The sequence below is a fragment of the Camponotus vicinus genome, unplaced genomic scaffold, assembly GCF_025532165.1.
Source record: "Camponotus vicinus isolate PSW18456_S1 unplaced genomic scaffold, iyCamVici1.0 SCAF_4, whole genome shotgun sequence".
NCBI classification, from domain to species: Eukaryota; Metazoa; Arthropoda; class Insecta; order Hymenoptera; family Formicidae; genus Camponotus; species Camponotus vicinus.
Window position 1 is genome coordinate 17,701,839 of NW_028141976.1, and position 23,765 is coordinate 17,725,603.

General features: G+C 30.5%; 8 protein-coding genes across 11 annotated transcripts; 4 read left to right on the plus strand and 4 right to left on the minus strand.

Moving 5' to 3' along the window:
- Window positions 1–3: 3 nt before the first annotated feature.
- Window positions 4–2,197, minus strand: LOC145970116 (glycerate kinase). Of its 3 annotated transcripts, none has more exons than XM_083096593.1 (3): window positions 2,088–2,197; window positions 1,407–2,008; window positions 4–1,181 (listed from the first exon to the last, which is right to left on the minus strand). In XM_083096593.1, the coding sequence occupies exons 1-3, from the start codon at window positions 2,126–2,128 to the stop codon at window positions 16–18; spliced, it is 1,809 nt and encodes a 602-aa protein (XP_082952719.1). In that variant the 5' UTR covers window positions 2,129–2,197; the 3' UTR covers window positions 4–15. The 3 variants fall into 3 exon arrangements, with proteins under 3 accessions (XP_082952719.1, XP_082952718.1, XP_082952717.1); XM_083096592.1 differs by having other exon boundaries at window positions 4–923; window positions 1,035–2,008; XM_083096591.1 differs by having other exon boundaries at window positions 4–2,008.
- A 913-nt stretch (window positions 2,198–3,110) lies between these two features.
- On the minus strand, window positions 3,111–3,719 carry LOC145970118 (histone H2B). Its single transcript, XM_083096596.1, has one exon. It carries the CDS (start codon window positions 3,639–3,641, stop codon window positions 3,270–3,272), a length of 372 nt encoding a protein of 123 aa, XP_082952722.1. The 5' UTR covers window positions 3,642–3,719; the 3' UTR covers window positions 3,111–3,269.
- A 160-nt stretch (window positions 3,720–3,879) lies between these two features.
- On the plus strand, window positions 3,880–4,503 carry LOC145970117 (histone H2A). Its single transcript, XM_083096595.1, has one exon. It carries the CDS (start codon window positions 3,920–3,922, stop codon window positions 4,292–4,294), a length of 375 nt encoding a protein of 124 aa, XP_082952721.1. The 5' UTR covers window positions 3,880–3,919; the 3' UTR covers window positions 4,295–4,503.
- A 1,412-nt stretch (window positions 4,504–5,915) lies between these two features.
- LOC145970067 (histone H2B-like) lies at window positions 5,916–7,553 on the plus strand. Its single transcript, XM_083096490.1, has one exon. It carries the CDS (start codon window positions 6,165–6,167, stop codon window positions 6,534–6,536), a length of 372 nt encoding a protein of 123 aa, XP_082952616.1. The 5' UTR covers window positions 5,916–6,164; the 3' UTR covers window positions 6,537–7,553.
- On the minus strand, window positions 7,002–8,295 carry LOC145970068 (histone H4). The gene has a single exon (XM_083096491.1). It carries the CDS (start codon window positions 8,227–8,229, stop codon window positions 7,918–7,920), a length of 312 nt encoding a protein of 103 aa, XP_082952617.1. The 5' UTR covers window positions 8,230–8,295; the 3' UTR covers window positions 7,002–7,917.
- Window positions 7,669–8,954, plus strand: LOC145970066 (histone H3). The gene has a single exon (XM_083096489.1). The coding sequence runs from the start codon at window positions 8,512–8,514 to the stop codon at window positions 8,920–8,922; it is 411 nt and encodes a 136-aa protein (XP_082952615.1). The 5' UTR covers window positions 7,669–8,511; the 3' UTR covers window positions 8,923–8,954.
- A 1,782-nt stretch (window positions 8,955–10,736) lies between these two features.
- On the plus strand, window positions 10,737–12,639 carry LOC145969988 (histone H2A-like). Its single transcript, XM_083096324.1, has one exon. The coding sequence runs from the start codon at window positions 10,813–10,815 to the stop codon at window positions 11,185–11,187; it is 375 nt and encodes a 124-aa protein (XP_082952450.1). The 5' UTR covers window positions 10,737–10,812; the 3' UTR covers window positions 11,188–12,639.
- On the minus strand, window positions 12,018–20,974 carry Nup154 (nuclear pore complex protein Nup154). Of its 2 annotated transcripts, none has more exons than XM_083096323.1 (27): window positions 20,749–20,974; window positions 20,186–20,345; window positions 19,937–20,074; window positions 19,721–19,817; window positions 19,421–19,584; window positions 19,199–19,332; window positions 18,846–19,111; window positions 18,477–18,727; window positions 18,142–18,395; window positions 17,861–18,034; window positions 17,627–17,732; window positions 17,313–17,524; window positions 16,700–16,797; window positions 16,414–16,609; window positions 16,228–16,322; window positions 16,054–16,150; window positions 15,031–15,108; window positions 14,763–14,959; window positions 14,519–14,666; window positions 14,223–14,458; window positions 14,003–14,150; window positions 13,687–13,785; window positions 13,452–13,572; window positions 13,257–13,367; window positions 13,040–13,160; window positions 12,855–12,977; window positions 12,018–12,637 (listed from the first exon to the last, which is right to left on the minus strand). In XM_083096323.1, the coding sequence occupies exons 2-27, from the start codon at window positions 20,328–20,330 to the stop codon at window positions 12,502–12,504; spliced, it is 3,945 nt and encodes a 1,314-aa protein (XP_082952449.1). In that variant the 5' UTR covers window positions 20,331–20,345; window positions 20,749–20,974; the 3' UTR covers window positions 12,018–12,501. The 2 variants fall into 2 exon arrangements, with proteins under 2 accessions (XP_082952449.1, XP_082952448.1); XM_083096322.1 differs by having other exon boundaries at window positions 17,313–17,527.
- Window positions 20,975–23,765: the final 2,791 nt, after the last annotated feature.

A 23,765-nucleotide genomic window follows, 5' to 3' on the forward strand; every position in this document is an offset into this window, starting at 1 on the left:
ATAAATTTTTTTTGCTTAATCGAATTTACGCTTTATATTGCAACATGGGTCTTTAAAATTTTCATCAATGATCTTTACGTTAAGAAATGGTTTTTTTTCTTCGATAGTTAAAAATGGAGGTTGTAAAAATTCGTCTTTATCCAATTTTAATGAAGCATATGTAGCCTTGTACTTTTCGATGGTCGATGCATCAATATGTAAATCATGTGTGTCTAAAATATCTTCTTCATATGTTGATTTGTCAGAGAAATCAATTTCACATCTGCACGAACGTTGTTTAAGATAAATAAAATGTAAATCCATAACATTGGTTCCAGTGATTCCTGTCTTGATTAAATCTGTACCCTTTTTGAAACGCGAGTAAAAATTGTATGTATCATTTTCTTTTAAAGTATTTTCAGGTAACATACGTTCTACTTCCATTGTTGTCAATACTAAGGGATCAATATGTTCTTGAGCAGAAACAGACTCTTCTGTTGTGTTACTAGATTTCTTATCTGATATTTCTTTTATTTCTTGTTCAGGTAAAGTTTGTGTAAGCTTTCTAGTAGCCATAGACTTAATTTTTGCATAAACATCATGCATTATAGGTGCAATGGAAGGATAACCAAATGCACCTGCTGCATCAGTAGGACCATCTTGACCATCGGTTCCTGCGCTAAGCATTATTACATCGTATTCGGCGAATCGTGGGTAACTTTTAATTTTTGCTAGCCAATCTAATGAGAAACGTAAAGCTAACTCTTGATTTCTACCACCTTTTCCTTGACCAGTTACTACAACCGTAGGCTCTCCTCCTCCAATTAAAACTATACCACCAACATTGTTAGTGATCTTATGAAAAATTTCATCTATCTTGTCAACAGATAATGAAAGTATTGGCATGGTCTGTATTCTTTCATAAAATTCTTTTTTCTCTAACTCTTTTAATAAAACAAGACATATTAAACTTGTTATATGAACATATGCTAAACTAACATCTTGTACATTTCCTGTAATATCATTCCTTAATATTATTGGAGTCAATTTCTTACGTGATGCTTCCAAACTGGCAGTTTCAAGAGCCATTGTATTATTTCCCAAAATTATATTTGTCACATGTTTAAATTGTTTAGCTGGACTCAACAGTGGTTTGTCATTGAATGTCTCTTTGGATGTTAGAACTGTCTTCAGATTACCTTCTAGTGATTGATATAAATTATACTTTTTTAATATAGAAATTACAGTGTCTGGTGCTTTTGTGCTATAAACAGTAGGACCACTAGCAATTAAGTCTACAGGATCACCAACAATATCGGATAATATTAGTGTAATAATGGATGCAGGATATGCTATTCGTGCCAAACCACCACCCTTTACAAGAGACAATTTTTTCCTTATGGTATTAAGCTCTGTGATATCAGCACCTGCATTTTGAAGCTTTTTACAAAGTTCCAACTTGTCTTCTTGATCAAGAACAGGCCTTGGCATATATAGCAAAGCGGAGCCTCCACCTGATACCAATACTATTAGTGTATCTGCTTCTGTCAAGTTCTCAACCAGATCTATAATATTATGAGTGGTATCCAATGATCTGCTGTCAGGTTGATTATTGATACTACCCTCACGATAATCTATCACGTTATTGTGTAACTTGGGAAAGCTAGATTTATCTTCGAAGGACCACATAGCATCCTTTGATGGAATACTGACAATACCTTTTTTCAAGACATTACCGAGTATTTTCTCGAGTTCTACTGCCATTCCCATAACTGCTTTACCGAATCCAACTAGATAAACATTCTCCCGAAGCAAAAAACTCTTGTCATCAACGTACAAAGTATTATTTTGAAGTTTCACTCTCCTCTTGATAATCTCGTTCGGTGATACCGCTTTCACGGCAGAACGAAAGATATCACTCAAATCAGATTTAGACTCTGCCAAAAATTTTGCATTTGTAGCCATGCTGCGATTTGAACTTGTACACTTGACAATTTTTAGTAGGTTAGGATGAGAAATAATAGAATAACTGAAAAGTTAAAAAAAAACATAATAAACTAAACACGATTGAAAAGTTCGATTGCAATAATGAAAATCGAGACACTTGCCTGCGTAAAACAAATTTGTGGAATATTATTTTTTGTCGCATTATAATCGATTATTAAATACATCGATCGAAACGTGGAAGACGATTTTCTATGATAGCACTGCAATATCTTTTTACGATACAATTTTTACGCTATATATCATGCGTCATTGAGATTAATATTTTAAATTTTTATTTCAAATTTTGTAAATACGCAAAATTATACATATGCGTGTTTATTTATCGCTTTAAAATATTTTTAAATAATAACGAGAAAATCAAACTTAATCATATTTGTATAAAAACATTTATTTGTATTTTAACATTATTTAATTTACGAATAAAATTTATACTGCAGCTGTTTGTTTAATTTTATAATTATAATTTTATTTTATGTTTCTGCCAAACAAATGATTTATATATTTGTAACCAATACTTTTACAAGAGCTATATTATTTAAATTAAAAATGAGAAGAGCATGCTTAATAATTATAACTATGATATTCAAAAACATATAACCGTTGTATATGCTATTTACAATCAAATACATTTCAAAATTTTTCAAGAACATTCTCCATGGAATTATTGTATCCTATAATAATATTATTATAATAGAAGAATATATGTATTAACGTCACCATTAATGAAAAGTTAATAATCAAAACATTTTTTTACGCTAAAATATTCTGGCAGTCTTTACGTAAATATTTTTAAACATATTTATATAACAATATCACATTATAAAACATAATATATAAATCCACATAAAATACAACTCAATTAAATTTAAATTCTTAAGTAATAAATAAAATTTTTCTATCTGAGCTTTCAGCAAATAAATTTAAATTTGAATCGTATTTGATTTTAAAATTGATATAAATATATATCAATGGCTGCGTGTTCAGCAGAAAAAGCTGCTTTGCAACTGTTGTAAAATTCGTAAACCTGATTGGTGAGGCTCTTAATTTTGGCTGAATCTAAGAGCATACACCAATCAGATTCACGAATTTTACACAGTTGCAAAGCGGCTTTTCCTGCCGAACGCAGCCAATCTTTATAGCATTGTAGCAGTAAATTTTTTGTACAATTATAATAAACGTGTGTATTATATAACATAATTTGATGCAAAACCTAGGGGAATCAACGTTCAAAATGTTTGTTGGCCCTGAAAAGGGCCGTTTGTGTACTCGAGGCAAATGGCAATTTATTTGGAGCTGGTGTACTTGGTAACTGCCTTGGTGCCTTCACTGACTGCGTGCTTGGCCAATTCACCCGGCAACAAGAGCCTTACAGCAGTTTGTATCTCGCGGGAGGTGATGGTCGAACGCTTATTGTAATGCGCCAATCTCGACGCTTCCGCGGCGATTCTTTCAAATACATCGTTTACAAAGCTGTTCATTATGCTCATGGCTTTGCTGGAGATTCCAGTGTCCGGGTGTACTTGCTTCAGTACTTTGTAGATGTAAATAGCATAACTTTCCTTCCTCTTCCTCTTCTTCTTCTTATCAGTCTTGCTGATATTCTTTTGAGCCTTACCGGCCTTCTTTACAGCCTTACCACTCGCTTTAGGAGGCATTCTCGTAAAATCGAGACAACTTGTAGATCAAGCTACGATACAGCGTCCTCAATGTCCACAGGAAAAATGTGATGAGCGCTACCTCGAACTATTGTATATATACGTACGCGAGAGGGCTACAACGCACCAATCAGAATGCCGAATAGCCACCGCGCGCTCTGATAGGTGGCGGTGCGCTCTTTCGATGGAGTATAAAAGGACAGCACGAATCGACCGTTCGTCACAATTCTCCTGCTTTTCGTGAAGTTGAGATCTCTGTATTCGCTGATTTATCAAATATGTCTGGTCGTGGAAAGGGCGGCAAAGTCAAGGGAAAGGCAAAGTCGCGCTCCAACAGAGCGGGATTGCAGTTTCCCGTGGGTCGTATTCATCGTTTGCTGAGGAAAGGAAATTACGCCGAGCGCGTTGGTGCCGGTGCTCCGGTTTACCTGGCCGCGGTAATGGAATATCTTGCCGCTGAAGTATTGGAGTTGGCTGGCAACGCGGCTCGCGACAACAAGAAGACGAGAATCATCCCTCGTCATTTGCAACTTGCCATCCGTAATGACGAGGAGTTGAACAAACTGTTGTCTGGTGTAACCATCGCCCAAGGTGGTGTTTTGCCGAACATCCAGGCTGTGCTGCTGCCCAAGAAAACCGAAAAGAAAGCATAATCATAATTCGATATCCATCATCAAATGGCCCTTTTCAGGGCCACAAAATCTTATGACTGGAATAATCTTTGCATCGCAACAAATATTTCATTAACATATAGTTAATAAGTTTTTTTTACGCAGTAGATAATATAATAAAGTTCTCTAACATTTTAAGTACGCTAACTATTAACATGAGATAATTCTCGTTGTATAAAATACATTTACAAGACATTACACAATTTTAAGTAATTACTTTATGATGAAATATTTAATTGAATATTTATTATATTGAATTTAAAATGCACAATTTTTTATCACAAATTAATATATCAAACAACAGGAAAATAACTTATCGATGAATCACAATATTTCCATAGTGATGCATCGTGAAAATATTTTAGACGATTGATATAGTGATTCTTTATAATTTTATATATTTTTTATCGGTAGTAACTTCAATACTTTTTCACTTTAGAATTTTATCTATGTATTTCATATTTCTAGACTTTTATATTTATCTATCTTTTGTCTTTTTAAGAAGATAAGATAAGTTATTTAAACTATAGCTTTAACTATAGCTTTAACGTAAATGCAGTAACAATAATTATAAATCGTCTTTATACACGGTTTATTTCAGACATTTAGCTTGTTATAAATTTAAGATATTTTAATATTAAACTTTATCTTATTGAATATCACGAATAATATCATGTATTTTTTTGTTTGCTATTCTTTTTAAACTCTACAATTGCTTAACGATTTATTTTACATGTTAAGATGACAAAGTGAATTATTAAATTATTTTTAATGCTAAGAAGAATGAGATTTAAAGATTGTTACGTGATATTATGTAATTATTTATTTTCTCTAAATATACGATTTTAATCCTGTCGTTATAAAGATCGTATAAAGATATAGGCAATTATAAAGTTTTTGCTAAGATAATGTAAAAATAAAATAAATCTTAAATCTCTAGTCTCTTAAAATAAATTAATGAAAAATATAAAAGAGAAATAGAAAATAATTTATAGATTTTAATATATAAACATAAATATTTCTTAAAGTTTCTCTTAACATAGCTCACATCTTGATTTATGTTTTGTATATTATATTATTGTGCTCACAATTATATATGAAAAATTATTTAATGCTAGACAAGACTAATAATAAGATTATATAAAATCATCTAAATATAGCATATCACAGAAAAATATTTCTTCGATTATTGCAGCTATACAAAGATACACAGTTATTCTGTGCTATTCGTATAATTTTTGGAATGTAGATATTTTAATATTTTAAAATCTTATATATAATATTTTAGAGAAATATATCAGCATTACAATAAAAATATTCAAGATTGTGTATATATGATGCGTTTTATAAAGATATCATCTCTCCTTAAACATACATTTATATATAGAATCTTATTGGGAGATATGTTAATCTGTCTTAAACACATGCTTAAAACATGTTTATTTTATAAAAAAATGCGTTTAACTTAATTATTTAATTAAATTCGTCATCACCAACAGCTCGAAAATCTATAATCTCAAGTGAAATTCTAATACTTCAGATATATTTTTAACGTACTATTGAGAATAACTATTAAATCATCAGATTCATCTTATTGTTATAAACCATCATGGTATAATTTTGTTTGTTCGCAATGAGTTCCATAGCTTGCTCCGATTCAACGTAGAAAGCGTGTGACAGCTGTTAGCGCTACATAAGCTGGGTCTGGCAGCCGCGAGACGCGATTGGAGGAGCGTCGCTCCCTCCGATTCCTATAAAAGAGACGCGTCTGGTCGTCCACGATCAATTGACGTCCGGACTTCGTTCGACACGCATCTCGTACGTTCAGAGTTTCGTCGCTACTGCTTTCGTCATGCCTCCTAAAGCGAGTGGTAAAGCCGTAAAGAAGGCGGGCAAGGCCCAGAAGAACATCAGTAAGACGGATAAGAAGAAGAGGAAGAAGAGGAAGGAAAGCTACGCCATTTATATCTACAAGGTTTTGAAGCAAGTGCACCCTGATACGGGAATCTCCAGCAAAGCCATGAGCATCATGAACAGTTTTGTCAATGATGTGTTTGAGAGAATCGCTGCCGAAGCATCAAGATTGGCGCACTATAACAAACGATCGACGATCACTTCTCGTGAGATACAAACTGCAGTAAGGCTTCTTTTACCCGGAGAATTGGCTAAACACGCGGTCAGTGAGGGAACCAAGGCAGTAACCAAATACACCAGCTCCAAGTAAAGCGACATTCAAAAATACATTGCATCATACCATCGGCCCTTTTCAGGGCCAACATATGTCTAAAACGTGGAAGTTTTCCGTTTTGCTTGTAATATTTTATACGAATATTTCGACTCGTTAATTTTTATTTCTCGTGGATGAAGTACATGGATAAAATAAATTATAGAAACGTATAATTTTCCCACTGATGAATTGACATTTATATCCACAAGACAAATTTTGTATACCTTTGTTATTTATTTTTCGTACCTTGAACGTTTAATTTCATCGGTTTATATTATGTCAAGCTCACAAAAAAATTATATTCTATCCTAAAATCTTAAAACATCTCTTATACTTTATATTAGGTTTTTGACATTTTTTTATTCCATTGAATATTGATAAGTTAACGATTTATACAATATTTCTCTTCTGAAACTTAAACTTTTTTAAAATCTTATTAATACAAGAATACGTTATAAAATTAAATCATGAGTAATTCGAGAGTAATTTAATATTTTAAATTTATGCAACGCTCTAAAAGCAATAGAAAGTGAAAGGGCCATTTTATTACCACTAATTAAATAAATATTAGAAAATAATAACTAGATAGATCGGAATTTAATCATTAAATATCTTATATACAGATTATTAGAGTATATATATGTATGTAAAAAACACATATATAATTTTCTTTTAATTTTGTTATTTTAAAAGTTAGAATTTTTTATACTTCTTAATTGCTTGCGAGCTCTTGCTAATTATATATCGTATCGTTGATCATATTAAAGTACGTGTGACATAAAATAACTTAGATCTTTTTAAACCTTTATCTTATTCTTTATGAAATTAGGACTTTTTCGTTTTTAGGTAGCAGTTAAGAAATAATAAAACTGAAAAAAATACACATATGTGTACATATATAAGTAAATTTTGAATAGTTTAGGCACGCAGAAAGATTTCGTAGGAACATGATTGATTTGAGTGGCTGTCAGAGATATATGTAAGAAAATAAATTTATACTTTAATATACACACATATATACGAATACGTTTAATTTTTATATCTTATTCGTCTATTCATTATTTCCCAATAAGAGTCTTAAAACTTTAGAGAAACTTTCTTACTTTTCAAAAAACTAATTTTCATTATCTTTTTTCACATTTCATGTTTAAAAATTAATTTTTGTAAATGTACGTTAATACAGTTCATTCTAACGTCGAAATTTTTACCGACAAATACAGAGATAAGAGATATTAATCTCTAAAATGTTATCTATAATACGAATTTTATACGACAACCTTTTAAATTAAATGTTTATAATTGCTGTTGTAAGAAAATTCCAATGTTGGACTATTTATGGCCCTGAAAAGGGCCGTTTGTATGTAGAAATTGATTGCGTTTAACCGCCGAAGCCGTATAGAGTTCTTCCTTGACGTTTCAGGGCGTAGACGACGTCCATAGCAGTCACAGTCTTCCTCTTTGCATGCTCGGTATAAGTAACCGCGTCACGAATAACATTCTCGAGAAATACTTTCAGTACACCACGCGTCTCTTCGTAAATCAATCCAGAAATACGCTTGACGCCACCACGACGTGCGAGACGACGAATGGCCGGCTTGGTAATGCCTTGGATGTTATCGCGAAGTACTTTGCGATGTCTCTTCGCTCCTCCTTTTCCCAATCCCTTTCCTCCTTTACCGCGACCAGTCATCGTGATCTGCTTAGAAGCGTCGTACTATCACTCTGACAAGAGCTGGGTGAATTTTGCTCGGCTTAACGAAAACCGCGGTTTTATTCCATGGTTTCACGACAATCCCCACCGTAACGACGTCCACCAATAGGATCGCCGCATCTGTCCCCCCACTCTTGTAATATCAACCAATCAGGCGCCTTGTGCGATGGCGAAGTGGTATATAACGACAATGAGGGAGGTAGAACGTTTCAAATCTGACGAGACGCTCCGAGGATACCTTGACGTTTGACGTTGATTGCAATGGCACGTACGAAGCAGACCGCTCGCAAATCGACAGGAGGAAAAGCTCCTCGCAAACAGCTCGCTACTAAAGCGGCGAGGAAAAGCGCTCCAGCTACCGGTGGTGTGAAGAAGCCTCATCGTTATAGGCCCGGTACTGTGGCCCTTCGTGAGATCCGTCGTTATCAAAAGAGCACGGAATTGTTGATACGTAAATTGCCGTTTCAGCGACTCGTCCGTGAGATCGCTCAAGACTTTAAGACTGATTTACGTTTTCAAAGTTCTGCCGTAATGGCTCTTCAAGAGGCTAGCGAAGCATACCTCGTAGGATTGTTCGAAGATACCAACTTGTGCGCTATTCATGCTAAACGAGTCACCATCATGCCTAAAGATATCCAATTGGCACGTCGCATTCGTGGCGAGCGAGCTTGAACAAAACAAATTATAAACAATCGGCCCTTATCAGGGCCAACAATTTTTTTCGAAAGAGCATCCTGTTAGCAATGCACTATTAATATAATGAACTTAGCTAAATATATTGATACTTTATTCTTAATTTAAATCGTTTATGTTTGTGATGGATTTATAATCTTCAGAATAATGTACCTACACTAATCATTTGTTTATATTCTATAAAGTGAAAATACGTTTTTTCAGTCACGTAGGAATTCTGACAACGAATGATCTTAAATTTAATCTAAATTTATAGTTGTATGATGTAGAAAAATTTTTTCATATATAATATAAACTACTTCAAATATAAATACATGTAATTTTTGAAATATTTATAAAACTGTTAATTTATGTAGTGTAGTACTATTCTCGTATATCCAAATAATTATCTACTTGATTACAAATTTTATATTTATATTTCATGTATAGTATATAATGTATTTTATTTAATAGTATACAAATTTATTTTATTGAATTATTTATGTTTTATCAATATTCAGTGTATATGATGTGTAAATGATTTCGAACTAATATATTCTTAGGATTTTATTATACATGATGAAATTAAAGTTAGATGATATTTAAGAAACATTTTATTAAAATTTTTAACTAGTAAAAATGCTCAACTTATTGAACTAATAATTTAAATAAGTATATATTAAATATTGTTTTTAAAAAGAAAAAGAAGTATCTTTATTTAAAAAATATGTAACGAACAAAGATATACAAATTAGTGAAGACACAAGACTTTATATTATTGAATTTATATATAAGTTCCTTGTTTTAAATTAAAATAAATATTTATAAATATATTTAATTAATGTTTTTAAACAAGATGCTCTAAAAGGTACATTTCATCGTTTTTCTAAGTAGATGAATTTACTTTAACATAGAGGAATTCAACAATAATTATCAAATAGATTTTATAAAAGGTTTAAGATTTTATTGCTCAAATCTTTCGCTTTTCTAAATATAAATTTGACAAATATAGAAAAAAGATACTTTATCATCTATTCATATAAAAATAGATTAAAATATAAATTATAATGTTGAATTATAAAGTTTTGTAAGATTTAATATCATTTTTCTTTCACATACAAGTCGAAATCCATATATTTATCATTTATGTTTGCTCTTATATGATACATCGACACACAGAATGACAAATGTTGAAATTTTGAATACAGCTTGTAGCATTGAAAAGAAAAGAATTTGAACATTATTTCTAGCAATAGAGTAAGTTATGATAGTTTGGATTATATATTGATATGAATCAAAACGAAAAGAAACATTAATTTGAAATGAATTTTAATTAGATAATTAGATAAAAAGATTTCATTGAAATGTTTCTTAATACATTTTTACAAATTTTCGAATATAATCTTGTAATTATCGTATGGCACACAGTAGTCTTAACATGTCAATTTTTGAGAATTTAATTTTTGTTAGGAATTATTGTATAATTATAATTAATACAACTGTGCTATATATGTATAATACAATTAACTTATAAAATAAATATATAAATGTAATTGACTAATGTAATCAAAATAGTATAATGTAATATAACATTCTCATCGCTATTATTTATAAACAACATTAAATTATTGATAAAAATCATTGTTATTTATATTTTATTAAACGAGAAAAATGTAAAAATTAAACGATAACGTTTCTCCAACATAGTATTTTGAAAATGTACGGTGAGTCATAAAACTCCGACCAATGGTAGCTTTGCTCGCACGCTATTGGTCGACTGTTACTATCGCGACTGCCTATAAATACCTGCTGCTTAGCGAGGTTGGCACAAATTGCGCTTGACCGTCGTGCTATACGTATCGAGTCCTTCAACGTAATAAAATCGTTAAGATGTCTGGACGTGGCAAAGGTGGCAAAATAAAGGGCAAAGCGAAGAGCCGTTCCAATCGAGCTGGGCTACAATTTCCCGTGGGTCGTATTCATCGATTGTTGAGAAAGGGAAATTATGCCGAACGCGTCGGTGCCGGTGCACCGGTGTATTTGGCCGCCGTGATGGAATACCTCGCCGCTGAAGTATTGGAATTGGCTGGAAACGCGGCCCGCGACAACAAGAAAACGAGAATCATCCCAAGACACTTGCAACTTGCTATTCGTAATGACGAGGAGCTGAATAAGCTACTATCAGGCGTCACTATTGCGCAGGGAGGTGTTTTGCCAAACATTCAGGCAGTGCTGTTGCCGAAAAAGACGGAAAAGAAAGCATAATTATAAATCGGCGATGTGAGACAACAACTTACGGTTAGCCGCGGATCCACAGGTTATTACAAATGGCCCTTTTCAGGGCCCCAAAATATTTATACAATGGTATGGTCTCGGTCGCTTCGAGTTTATGAAAGAATTCACGTTTTGTGATTTTAATTTTCTAAAAATGTTAATGAGTATCGTGGAATAGGCTTCGTAAACTTCTGATCAAAAAATATGACACATTTGATAAATATGTCTGGAGAAATTCAAGTTTTCGAATTTTAATAAATTCAAATTTACAAATTAAAGGTGCGTCCCGTTTCACGCATTATGCGCAGAAAATCTATAGTTTACGTTACGTATATTATAGATTTTTTGCGCATAATGCATGAAACGAAACGCAGCCTAAGAAATTATACTGTGTATGAAACTTGTATGAGTTTTCGTAAATTTTAAATTTTTAACTTTAAGGATAATGTAAGAAGTTGCATTCTTATGATGTTGATTTAATTATTTAAAGACAGATTCTCGTGTTACAAATCAATTTTTATATAAATTTTTAAATATTTTAAATGAAATTGTTTTTAGAAAGCACTTCTCTCCATTGTACAATTTTATAAAGTTATGAAAAAGTACTCTAAATTGTTTCGATTCTGAATGGGCTTGGCAATTAAAGATTATTTTAAATTCCAATATTGTATGTTACTGATATAACAAAAGAATTTATTTACCAATATCAATATTTTTATTTTAAAATCATTAAAATTACAGTTTGACTAAAAAATATAGAAAGTAATAAAAATATCACATTCATGTTTTATTACTCTTATTAATCTCTCAATTTAAAACTTAGTTTATATCTTACATATTTAGAATTTTCATTCTATATATAATTTAGTGTCTATATTAAACAATTGTCTGCATCTTGTATAAAATTTCGATTTAAATTTTAATTACATTCTTTTATGATTTAATTTTCTTGAGTTTAATCAATTTGATATGTATTTGGAATAAAATGATTGGTAAGTGTAAATAGGTATACTTTTAAATACATAACATATATGTATGTATTTCCAAACTTCACATAATTATTTGATACATCATTAAAATTTACAATTTTATAAAAGATTGTGGGCAGCTGAATAAATTGTATATTTCTTAATAAAGATTCATAAAAATTGAGCAGTTAATTTATCTAATAGTAATATCTCATATATAAATACATGGTTTTTTGTCACAAGAAAGTCTTTAAGAGCTTTAGAGGTCATCAAGATACGCACAAAGGTTTTTTTTTTCATGTAATATATATCTGTATGTATATTCAATTTTACTCTTTCACATACGATTCAATATGCTTTGGATTGATCGCAAATTTGTTATTTCTTTGTCAAGATCTCCACCATTAGGTTTACTGAAGAGAGTTGTTAAACATTTCGAGATAACATCCTGACACTTTGTTATTATCTTTCTCCTGTAATAAAAAAAATTTTACTAAAATCTAGTTTTATATTAAAATCAAATTGAATAGAGAATACTATGCATCTGATAATGATTAAAAACGAAAAATATATTCATTTTTGTTTAAAATAAACTATCGCTTGCTCTTATTTTGATTTATATAAATCTAAATTTTAATCTCTAAAATAAAGTTTGATCAGAATTGCAGATGCATTACAGATGATACTTACCTAATAAAATTATTTGTTATGTTCGAATTTGCTATGAAATAATTTACCAAATTTGCTGTCGATTCGATTAAGTGAAATTCGTTGCCTTCGTTTAACCAAGTACGGGTATTCTTGCCAATCATTCTAAAGATGATATTCGTTATTTTTCAGTACCAGAAAAATTTAGATTTATATGGCATACTTACTTGTCGTAAATATCTAAGAGATCTTCCATTGCTATTCCCAATTCTAAGAATCCAATTATGATACTAATGTTAGATACTTTGTATTTACACGCCTTTAGTTCCAATTGTTTTACTAGAAAATCTAAAATGTGTGTGTAAAAGAAAATATTAAAACATATGTACATTGGCATGAGATTTTAATAAAAAAAATAATTGGATATACATGAAATATAATTACCAACTGGGAAACAATGTGGTGATCCGATATATTCTTGGCCCAGTAATTTAATTTTACTCATTAAAATGGTTATTTTATCTTCATTTGAAGGTTCCGTTGCATTTTCCAATTCTATGAAGAATACATAAAAAATTTGAGAACACTATTGAGAATAAATAGCAATCTTGTAAACATATAAAATATTGTCTTGTATACCATTATCAATTATGTTTGTCCAAATTCCTTTAATTAACATGTCATCTTGATGACCCGAGCAGTGAATTATAGCCAATTTGCATTCCCAAAGCTGTAAAGGTTCTGCATATTCTTCATACAACTGTAATTAATATTTTATGTAAAAATGTTTCAAAAATGTATAAATAAAACATTATATATACATACATACATATACATACATACATACACATATATATATACTAAAGTTACAAACCTGTGTAATATCAAGCAATGAAGAATTTAATCTCAATTTTGCATCCGTAACTATCATAGAATCGAACAGGTTTTGTTGATTGCTTATAATATCGAGTATCTGTTAAATATTTAAAGCAAACACATATTATTAATATTCTAATCAACATTTGCTTATATGTCGGGATAATAAGATGTTTGACCTAATGATCTTTTATTATTTCTCTTTTTCAAAAGATTTTTTCAATAATTATATATAAAAAAATCAAAATTATGAAAGTATCCTAGTTTGTAGAGATTACTTGAGTCTATGACTATTGACATATTGGAATATATACCTGTTGCTGCATTCTAACTACTTCTAATTTGTCTTCTAATTCACGTAAGAAAACTCCAAGATAAGGAGCATATCCAGTTTGATCACTTCGCATGCATACAACCGCTCGTGCTAAATACTCGACTCTCTGTGATAGTGATATCTCTGGCCTACATGAGATGAACAATGATTTTTTTATCTTCGCGAAACAACCATATTATGCAAACGATAAATGTACGTACCCGACTTTGCTAGCTAGGGAATCCAAAATTTTTGCCGCGGCTGCGTGATTTTTATTTCTCTCATAAAACTGCCAAAGTAATTCAGGCGCATTAATACGGTTGAGATAAGTTTCCAGCGAGGGTGCAGCAAGTGCAATTAATTCACCGTGAAGTCCTCGCCCTATCATCCAAGCATAAATACAGGAGTGAAGTGTCTCGCAAGGTGCTTGCAGTGCATCGCCAATGATCTCGTGCAACTAAGAAAAGAAAGTTAGTTTTATAATATTTTGAATAATTGAAGAAAAGTCATTTCTTACTATCTTTTTCGCTGGTGTTACTGTAGCAGTTGATGCAGTTTGAAGAGGAGGTCCTGGTTTACTCGGTATAGTTGGCGTTAAAGGATTAGAGATACTTTGATGATACAAGTGATCTAACATTGTGGTAAATTCCTTATAAATTTCCGAACTGTAAAAAATACGAAAAAAATGGAATTAAATTATTAAAATTTTTTATAGCTATTTGGAGGGATATGTACCACTATTGTGACCTATTAACGAATACCGTTTTGCAAAAGCCAGACTTCCTTCTTGATCTTCTATAGGTTCATTGTTTTTGTAGTAATGCGAGGCAGCGTTATTGGGATCTACTCTTTCTGCACAGCAGATACACAATTCAAGTACTCCCATGTAAAATTGGCATGCCACAAACTGCTGACATACTGCACTCAAATTTAATCTGGGTGCTACCTCTTTGCAAAGCTGTATACATATTTATTAAGCAAAATTAACTATTAGACTATGTATTGTGTAAATAATGCATTATGACATACCTTTAAAGCAGATTTAAGATAGCATTCTTTTTCTTCAGGATTCGTACAGTTTTTTGCTTTTAAGAGAATTTCGTTTGCCTAAATTTAGAAATATTTGCATATAATATATATACAGGGTGACCCATTTTAACTTAGGCAGCCAAATAACTCGAAAAATAAGCAAGATAGAGAAAAATGTTTTAGACAAAAGTTGTATGGTTTCGAGGGGGCCATAAGATGGTATCATTGGTTTGACCTTGAAGAGTCATTTGAAGGTCACGTGAAGGTCATTTCAATTTTTTTAAATGGAACATCCTATATATTTTTGTACATTCTTGTAGCTCATCTCGAGAGCTTTCCAAAACACTATAATTAAGTACATTTTCGTTAAGTACTTTTTGAGTTATGAGGCTTGAAATAATTTCTTAATTTTACATAAACCGTAAAATATCTTGTAAAATATTCATTTTTCGATTACCTTACCTTAATAGTTTTATGTACAAAATAATGAGAGGAATCAATTGGTGTAAAGAAAACACATAGTTGTTTCGAAGAAAAAATATGTAATTTGCAATTAACAATTCCATATTTTTTCTTAAAAACAACTATGTGTTTTCTTTACACCAATTGATTCCTCTCATTATTTTGTACATAAAAGTATTAAGGTAAGATAATCGAAAAATGAATATTTTACAAGATATTTTACGGTTTATGTAAAATTAAGAAATTATTTCAAGCATCATAACTCAAAAAGTACTTAACGGAAAGGTACTTAATTATAGTGTTTTGGAAAGCTCTCGAAATAAGCTACAAGAATGTACAAAAATATATAGGGTATTCCATTTAAAAAAATTGAAGTGACCTTCAAATGACTCTTCAAGGTCAAACCAATGATACCATCTTATGGCCCCCTCGAAACCATACAACTTTTGTCTAAAACATTTTTCTCTATCTTGCTTATTTTTCGAGTTATTTGGCTGCCTAAGTTAAAATGGGTCACCCTGTATATAAATATCGATCTACATGAAATGTATAAAATGATACCTTGGAGCAAACAGCATCTTCAGTTCTATAGAGATTGGGACATACTTCTCTTAATTTTGCACTTACAGAATCCACTGATGCATTATCTCCAAGATAACTACAACATATTAATTATAAATCATTATAATATTTTCTGACACTTCTTATTATCTGACACTACTTATTAGCTCTTACCTATCGATCAAATGGATGATGAGTAGAGAAGATATCTCATGACCTATTAAGATCAAATCTCTAAAAGTGGCTGTAGAAAATTGAGCAATCTGATCCTGAAAAATATCAGTATACATCTTAGTTGTTACTCTATCTTTAAAACAAAAACTAATTTTCTAAAAAAGTTTAAAGATAAATAATAACAACCTTTGATAAACAGTTGATAATGTTATTTAACCGATTTTCGCATAATATCTTCCATAAACCCAAAACCTCACAGGCATGAGTAATGAAAACTTTTAAAGCATCCAATGAATTTCTTTCTTCTACAATTGGTTCTTGAAAATGACTTTGAATCGTTGTTTCAAAACCATCTGTTAATGTCCTACTACTTGTGCTTTGTCTAAGGATAATACAGTTTTAATCTCAATTGGCTATAATTTAATAAAATATTACGCATTTTTATATTAAAAAATTGTTTAATAATACTAACTGTTTTGTAATATGTGTATTTTTGTTCAAGAAAGATCTTAATGCTTGCAAATGTCCTAAAATCCAAGCTATTTGTGTTGCTGGTACTGTACTGGATATCTAGAAAAGATAAATATAATATTTACAATTTATAAGGTTTATAATTTAATTATAATGCAAAATAGTAAATATTCTAATTTTAAAGATAAAACTAATAATAATATATACATGAATCTGACTCAAAATTTTCTAAATTGATTAAAAAACATGTTTGCCTATAATACATTGTTTTTATAATAAATTAAATTATATATTACAATAAATCAAAAATTTTAATTTTAGAAATAGTGATAAAATAGATAAGTATTTTTATCAAAAAGTTATTTTATAATTAAGATTGAAAACATAAAAGAGTAATTCTAAAAAAAAATAATTTTGAGAAATTGTTATTACAACAAATATGTATATTAATGCAATAAATATGTATATTAATGCAAATAAAATATATAATAAACAATATTATAATAATAATATTAGTTATTTAAAGTTAATGTCTTTTTAATCAAGCTGAGAAATTTTTTATAATGCAGAATATATATAATAAAAATAATTTTTTCCTAGCATTTTATACTTACTACATTTTTGTTATTTATCATTTCTTGTTTTATACATCTTACATTCCATATAGGACGAAGTATTCTTCCCACATATAAATATAATCCGCTATGTTTAGCAGAGAAGTGTTGTAAGGCAATGTCTGTGGTGCCGAAAGCCATTTGTGCGGGAGATCGGAAGGCTTGGGCTCGAGAATCGAAAGGTGGCACTCTAGGTGTAGATGTACGTAAATCTGCTAAATTAAAATTGATTTTAAATATATATCAAATATTCATGTGTGTATATGTGCAATATTTGAATTTTACACAGTACGAGTCAACATGCACATATATACCTGGATTTATACTAGGAAAACCACTATGCATATCAATTGCAGGGCCTATTCCAATTATCCTTTGACTACCATATAGGAAAAATGCGCGAGTCGCCCATTCTGACAACTATAATATAATATAATTATATAATTATGATTAATAATAAGATATATAAAATATTAAATATAATTTGTAAAACAAATGATTTTATGTATATATAAAAGTATACTAAATGTGAAAATAGATTTTTATACCTGAGCATTTTGAGCACTTTCAAGTGTTGCTAAAATTAAACATGTAGCACAAGCTTGTTCCAGAGACTGTGTTTGAAAATATGCACGTACTGCTTCAGTATCAGATCCACGTTGTTCTAAAAGAAGTTGTCTCAGGATATCTACAGGACGTACTTGCATTAAAATTATCGCCCCCTGCAATAAAATAATCAAAATAATAATAATAAATAATATGTATATAATATGTATTACATAAATATAAAAAATATGCCTATTCTGTATTTATATATATAAACACATACCTGTGCTGTCAGAAATATAAATTTCCTTGGTGGTTCCATGTGTTGACGTACTAAAAGTGGAGGTTCACCTTGAGTAATGCTTTGCTTTTCTATGTGTATAATTGAGTCTCTTATAATTTCTTCCATTGCCCAAGCTGGGCTATCAAGAGGCAAGATACTTTGAGTTTCAGCCAAATAATTTGTAAATGGATAAGCGTCATTACTTAAACACCATGCGGTTTCCGTGTCACCACCACAAACAAGAATAAGAGTTCCTAAAAAAATTTAAACTAGTCTAATCTAATGTCTCATTTCCAATGTACTCATTCATAATGTATTAGAAATAAACAATTTACCCTTTCGATAATATGCCATTTGCACTTTGCGTGGTCTCATTACTGGAGCATTTGCAGCATAGCCTGGCGGTAATCTAACGTGTATTAACTGTAAACCTTGTGGTCTACTGGAAGGATTCGTAACTGAAGTGCAACTAAAGTAAAAACGAGTTCCTGTTGCCGCAACAACGACCAAATTTAAATGTACCGATTCAGATTCCGTTATCGCCGATATGCTTACGAGAGGTCGAAAATTGTTACTGTCCAAAGTTCTAAAAGAAGAACATTGTGTCATATATAATTTGAAAATTCATGTTAATGCAACATTACAATTAAAAAAACAATAAAAAATTGAATTAATGCAATATTATAATAAAAAACATTACTTACTTAACAACATTAACAGCAGTTTGTACCAAAGAAGCTTGAGATAATGATGTGATTCTAGATGCACCACCATTATTAATATCCCAAACTGTAATTGTACCTCTATCACCTAAAGTGTACAAAATATTACGCGAATCGTCCACAGATATTTGTATTATAGCTTCTTCTTCCGACAATGCCATAGTAACAAATGAAGGTACTAGAAATGATAATGGACCTTCTGAATGATTAATTTTTTTACATCGTTTACCAAACCAGCTGCTTTCTGCCTAAATGTAGAAAAAGAGATTAAAATAAAAGTTAAATGCAATGTAATCTCTTTCAGGAGATCAATATTAAAAATTTAAATGTTCCACCTGATAATATATTTCAAATAATGAGCCGTTTCTACCACCGAGAAATATTCTACCACTATTGGTATTAGCGATTGTAGTAATTCCTACTCCATCGGTAGTAACGGTAAAAATTGGTTCTGGAACTAACCGTATTTCTGTGGATATACAAATAAAAACGAATAATATATATTTTTAAAATTCATGAAATGTATAAAAAAATGAATAGTTATAATAAATTATTACCTTTTGTATCATCAAGTATGGTAACACCAAGAATAGTTATTTCTACTGTTGTTGTAAGAATTAACAAGTATTTGACATAACTCTGAAAAATATCTGCCTTGGGTTTTACTAAGCCTACGCCTATAATAGTTTCATTTAAACCATCAAAATAAGCAACGTCAGACCTATACAATTTTAAAGAAAAAACTTTAAAAAAATTTATTTTAATTTTGCATATAAATTTATATATATATATATATATATATATATATATATATATATATATATCAATCAAATAAAATTCGAAATATTAATACTTACTCATTTTCATAGGACCATAGATAGATGTCACTGTCAATTGTGAGCCATGCTTTTGAAATTTCCGTAAAAAGCCCCATCATGCAATGACATTGCATGTCTAAATTTTTTTATTAAGGCTTAAATAAGAAAGAGAGAGAAATACTTAAATTAACATTTATATAAAATTATCCGTCCGAAATATAATAAAATATTTGTTTTGCATATTAGAAAGGATACGACCAAAATGCTCCATCACTTCTGAAGGCAAGGGAATTTTGCTATGTATCTTCATTTGATTAATATTTGTTAAGCTTATTGATGCACCATTTAAGCTGGGATAATCATGATCATCAAGGCCACTAACAGTTGGTCCACCTATGTATGAGATGTATTAATTATAATTAATCTCAAACTTTCTACTATTTCTCTCCACTTTCTACAATTATTTAGAGAGAACTAGTTTTCTTTAAAAATATATAAATTTACCTTGCACACTGTATCGCATAAGATTAATTAAGGATGGAAAGTTGCTATCTGCAATAATATGTTTATCTACCATTTTTCCAGCCATCTCTAAAGAATCTAAATATATTTTTAAGGGCTCCATTTCCATAAGCGTTATATTTTTCATTTGCTAAATGTATTACTAAAAAAAAGAAAGACAAATATATAAATAAATAAGAATCATATACAAATTTCAATTTCAGATATGTAATAATAGCACATAAAACTAAAAAGTACTCGAAAAGTAAATACTTCTTTACCTCTAAATATTTTATCGTAAACAATATGAGAAAAAAATATGCATTTAATGTTTCTCATGTTTGAAGAAAAAACAAAATAATATAAAAATTAAAGATGAAATAATACAAACATAATATATGGCAAATAAAATTGTTTAAAGGAAAAAAGTAAACTATAAAGGTTAGGTTAGGTTAGATTGGAGAACATGTATACATATCTGAACGAGCAGATATTAAAATCATTAAAAGAATATATTTTCTTTCATAGAAAAGAGATATGCTAAATTAATATATAATTATACATACTCAATGAGCTTGTAATCACTTTTTAATCACTTAAGAAGGAAACGCGTTGGGCACGTAATCACGATCGCTCCTATTCGCGCCAGACCGGCATCATCGGCAAAGCTGCCAGATCTCCGCCGCAAGCAACATCATCCGATCATCGGTCATCGGTCACCGGCATCAAATTGAATAATTCAGACTAGCTGTTGAAGAAACAAATATCGAAGAAAGAAACTATTTAAGGACTTTAATTTTTGCATTGCTTTTTTGATGAAGCAGAGTTTGAAGAAGTGAAAAAATTGCCCCAATATATACATATAATTAAACAAAGTTATATATGATAAGAGAGAGAGATTATTATTCTTCATATTCCGATATGAATTTATAACTGGAAACAGTTGGAGGTCTCATTAAAATTTTAATGTGTATAATCGTATTAAATGCCCATTTTTTAACACGATTTTGAATAAAAAATATTAATTTTCATTTTAAAATTTCATTTTTCATTTAAAAAATATTAAACCACGTTTATTTAATAATTTCACTTTGAATTCCGCGCCAAATTGTTCGAAAACTGTTCAGAGGTTTTCAGTAGAATACGACTACGGTCGGGGAGACGCTCTGGATACTTTGAAGCGTTTGATTGACCAATCAGGACAAAAGGAGTAAAGATTTTTTTAACCTGATTGGTCAATCAAACGCTTCAAAGCATCCAGAGCGTCTTCCCGACCGCAGCCTAATGTCGAGAAAACGCTAGATTGTTTCGAAATGTTTGACCAATCAGGATAAGGAAATTTGATGCCTTTCATTACGATTGATTCAAGATCTTACGCGCGGTAATTAAATTTTTTTCGAATACGCAAAAATAAAATTTACATGTCAATTATAAACGTATCATTCTCTTTATTTGTACATATGTAATAACCTCTTTCTACCTAAAGAAAAATTATATAGTAGACACAATATTCTTTTAGTTTTATATTTAAAAAATATTTACTTCATTTTGTTAACTTTGTAAAGCACATATACATACAATTACCAGAGAGAAGAATGAGAGGTGTCATGGCCCGCTTTTAGGTGATCCCTGAAAGCGATACGCTCTCTGTGGACCTTAAAAACGTGCACCTAAACTACGAAGCCAAGGTGCACGAATGTTCTCAGAGGGTAACATATAAGGTGCACAATTTTTGGTTCTATTCCGTGCTATGTGCACAAAATGTCGGTAGCACCAGTGCTGTATAGCAGGGTGCTTACAATATCAAATAAATTTTAATATAAATGAGAAATGACGAATTTGCGATCCTCTCACACTCTCTCTCTCTCTCTCTCTCTCTCTCTCTCTCTCTCTCTCTCTATATATATATATATATATATATATATATATATATATAATTTTTTTTTTGATATATGAATTTGCAATGAGCAGCGACATATTTTTTCTTAAGAACAATTATATGTTTTTTTTACATTAACTGATTCCTCTTACTATTCTATGCATAAAATTATTAAAGTAAAATAATCGAAAAATGAACATTTTATCAGATATTTTATAATTTATATAAAATTATGTCAACTTAAAGAATCAAATATCTCGTTAACTGTTCAATTTTTGACTATACTATCTTTATAACTTTTTACATGGAATATTGCGAAGAATCGATTTATATAAAAAAATTAGGATGGTTCCATTAAAAAATATGAAGATAATCTTGAAATTTCTAAAACGCTTCCACTTACGAAAACAATATTACTAGCATATCATGGTCCTTTTAATCGTACAATTTTCGTAATTACAATTTTTTCATATCTGTAAAAATAGCGTTGATATTTCAAGTGAGCAAAGTTTTATATACATATATGTGTGTGTGTGTGTGTGTGTGTGTGTGCGTGTATAGCGTATACGAGTTATGTGAGCAAGCGAGAAGGTAATAAGAGAGAGCGAAATGGCAATAAGAGCGAACGAGATAGCAATAGCACGAGCAACGAAGACTTGGAAATAGAGTCTTTCTTGCAGCCTGGCATACTATTTCTCTCTCGCTCGCTCCTATTACTATCTCGCTCGCTTCTGTTATTGTTTCACTCGCTCTTATGTACTCATATACTGTCATGCTCATCTCGTTATCAAATCTGCCGCTGGCAAGCGGCCGATGGCAAATTGTGACAAATAAATAAGTTAATCATTTTAAGATATATTTATAAGGGTATGCGAGTAATTTTAATGGAATAATGAAAATTTTGCGATTAAAATAACATCAAACACGGTATCAATCGGATAAATGTATTTAAATATATATAATCAAAATGTTTATTATCAGACTAATTAAAAATTATCCGATTTACGTCGTGTTTGATATCATTTTAATTGCAAAAATCTCAATAATTCATTAAAATTACTTTCATATCGATAAAATAAAAAATAAAAGTTTCAGTTTTTACTTTATAATCTCGTAAATTGCGAATGGATAGAGGAAGTGAAGAAGCCGATTGTAAGAGACTTCGGAATTCTTTGATGATAGGTCATCTCGCTCGCTCTCGACTCGCGGTTTCGCTGTCGCTCTCGCACTTGACAGGTCGTAAAGATAAGCGGACTCGGCTTCCTCGCGAATGTAAACATCTTATAAAATAAAAACTGAAGCTCCTAATTTTTATTTTATCCATTTGAAAGTAATTTTAATGAATTATTGAGATTTTTGCAATTAAAATGATATCAAACACGACGTAAATCGGATAATTTTTAATTAGTCTGATAATAAACATTTTGATTATATATATTTAAATACATTTATCCGATTGATACCGTGTTTGATGTTATTTTAATCGCAAAATTTTCATTATTCCATTAAAATTACTCGCATACCCTTATAAATATATCTTAAAATGATTAACTTATTTATTTGTCACAATTTGCCATCGGCCGCTTGCCAGCGGCAGGCTTGATAACGAGATGAACATGACAGTATATGAGTACGTAAGAGCGAGTGAAACAATAACAGAAGCGAGCGAGATAGTAATAGGAGCGAGCGAGATAGTAATAGGAG

Coding starts and splice junctions, on each gene's coding strand:
- LOC145970068 (XM_083096491.1), bottom strand. CDS start 8,229: ATGACTGGTCGCGGTAAAGGAGGAAAGGGATTGGGAAAAGGAGGAGCG.
- LOC145970118 (XM_083096596.1), bottom strand. CDS start 3,641: ATGCCTCCTAAAGCGAGTGGTAAGGCTGTAAAGAAGGCCGGTAAGGCT.
- LOC145970066 (XM_083096489.1), top strand. CDS start 8,512: ATGGCACGTACGAAGCAGACCGCTCGCAAATCGACAGGAGGAAAAGCT.
- LOC145969988 (XM_083096324.1), top strand. CDS start 10,813: ATGTCTGGACGTGGCAAAGGTGGCAAAATAAAGGGCAAAGCGAAGAGC.
- LOC145970117 (XM_083096595.1), top strand. CDS start 3,920: ATGTCTGGTCGTGGAAAGGGCGGCAAAGTCAAGGGAAAGGCAAAGTCG.
- Nup154 (XM_083096322.1), bottom strand. CDS start 20,330: ATGAAAAATATAACGCTTATGGAAATGGAGCCCTTAAAAATATATTTA. Junction 18,396..18,476: donor AATGGCATATTATCGAAAGG/GTAAATTGTTTA, acceptor AAATTTTTTTAG/GAACTCTTATTCTTGTTTGT. Junction 13,573..13,686: donor CATTGCTTGATATTACACAG/GTTTGTAACTTT, acceptor TATTAATTACAG/TTGTATGAAGAATATGCAGA.
- LOC145970067 (XM_083096490.1), top strand. CDS start 6,165: ATGCCTCCTAAAGCGAGTGGTAAAGCCGTAAAGAAGGCGGGCAAGGCC.
- LOC145970116 (XM_083096591.1), bottom strand. CDS start 2,128: ATGCGACAAAAAATAATATTCCACAAATTTGTTTTACGCAG. Junction 2,009..2,087: donor CACAAATTTGTTTTACGCAG/GCAAGTGTCTCG, acceptor TTAACTTTTCAG/TTATTCTATTATTTCTCATC.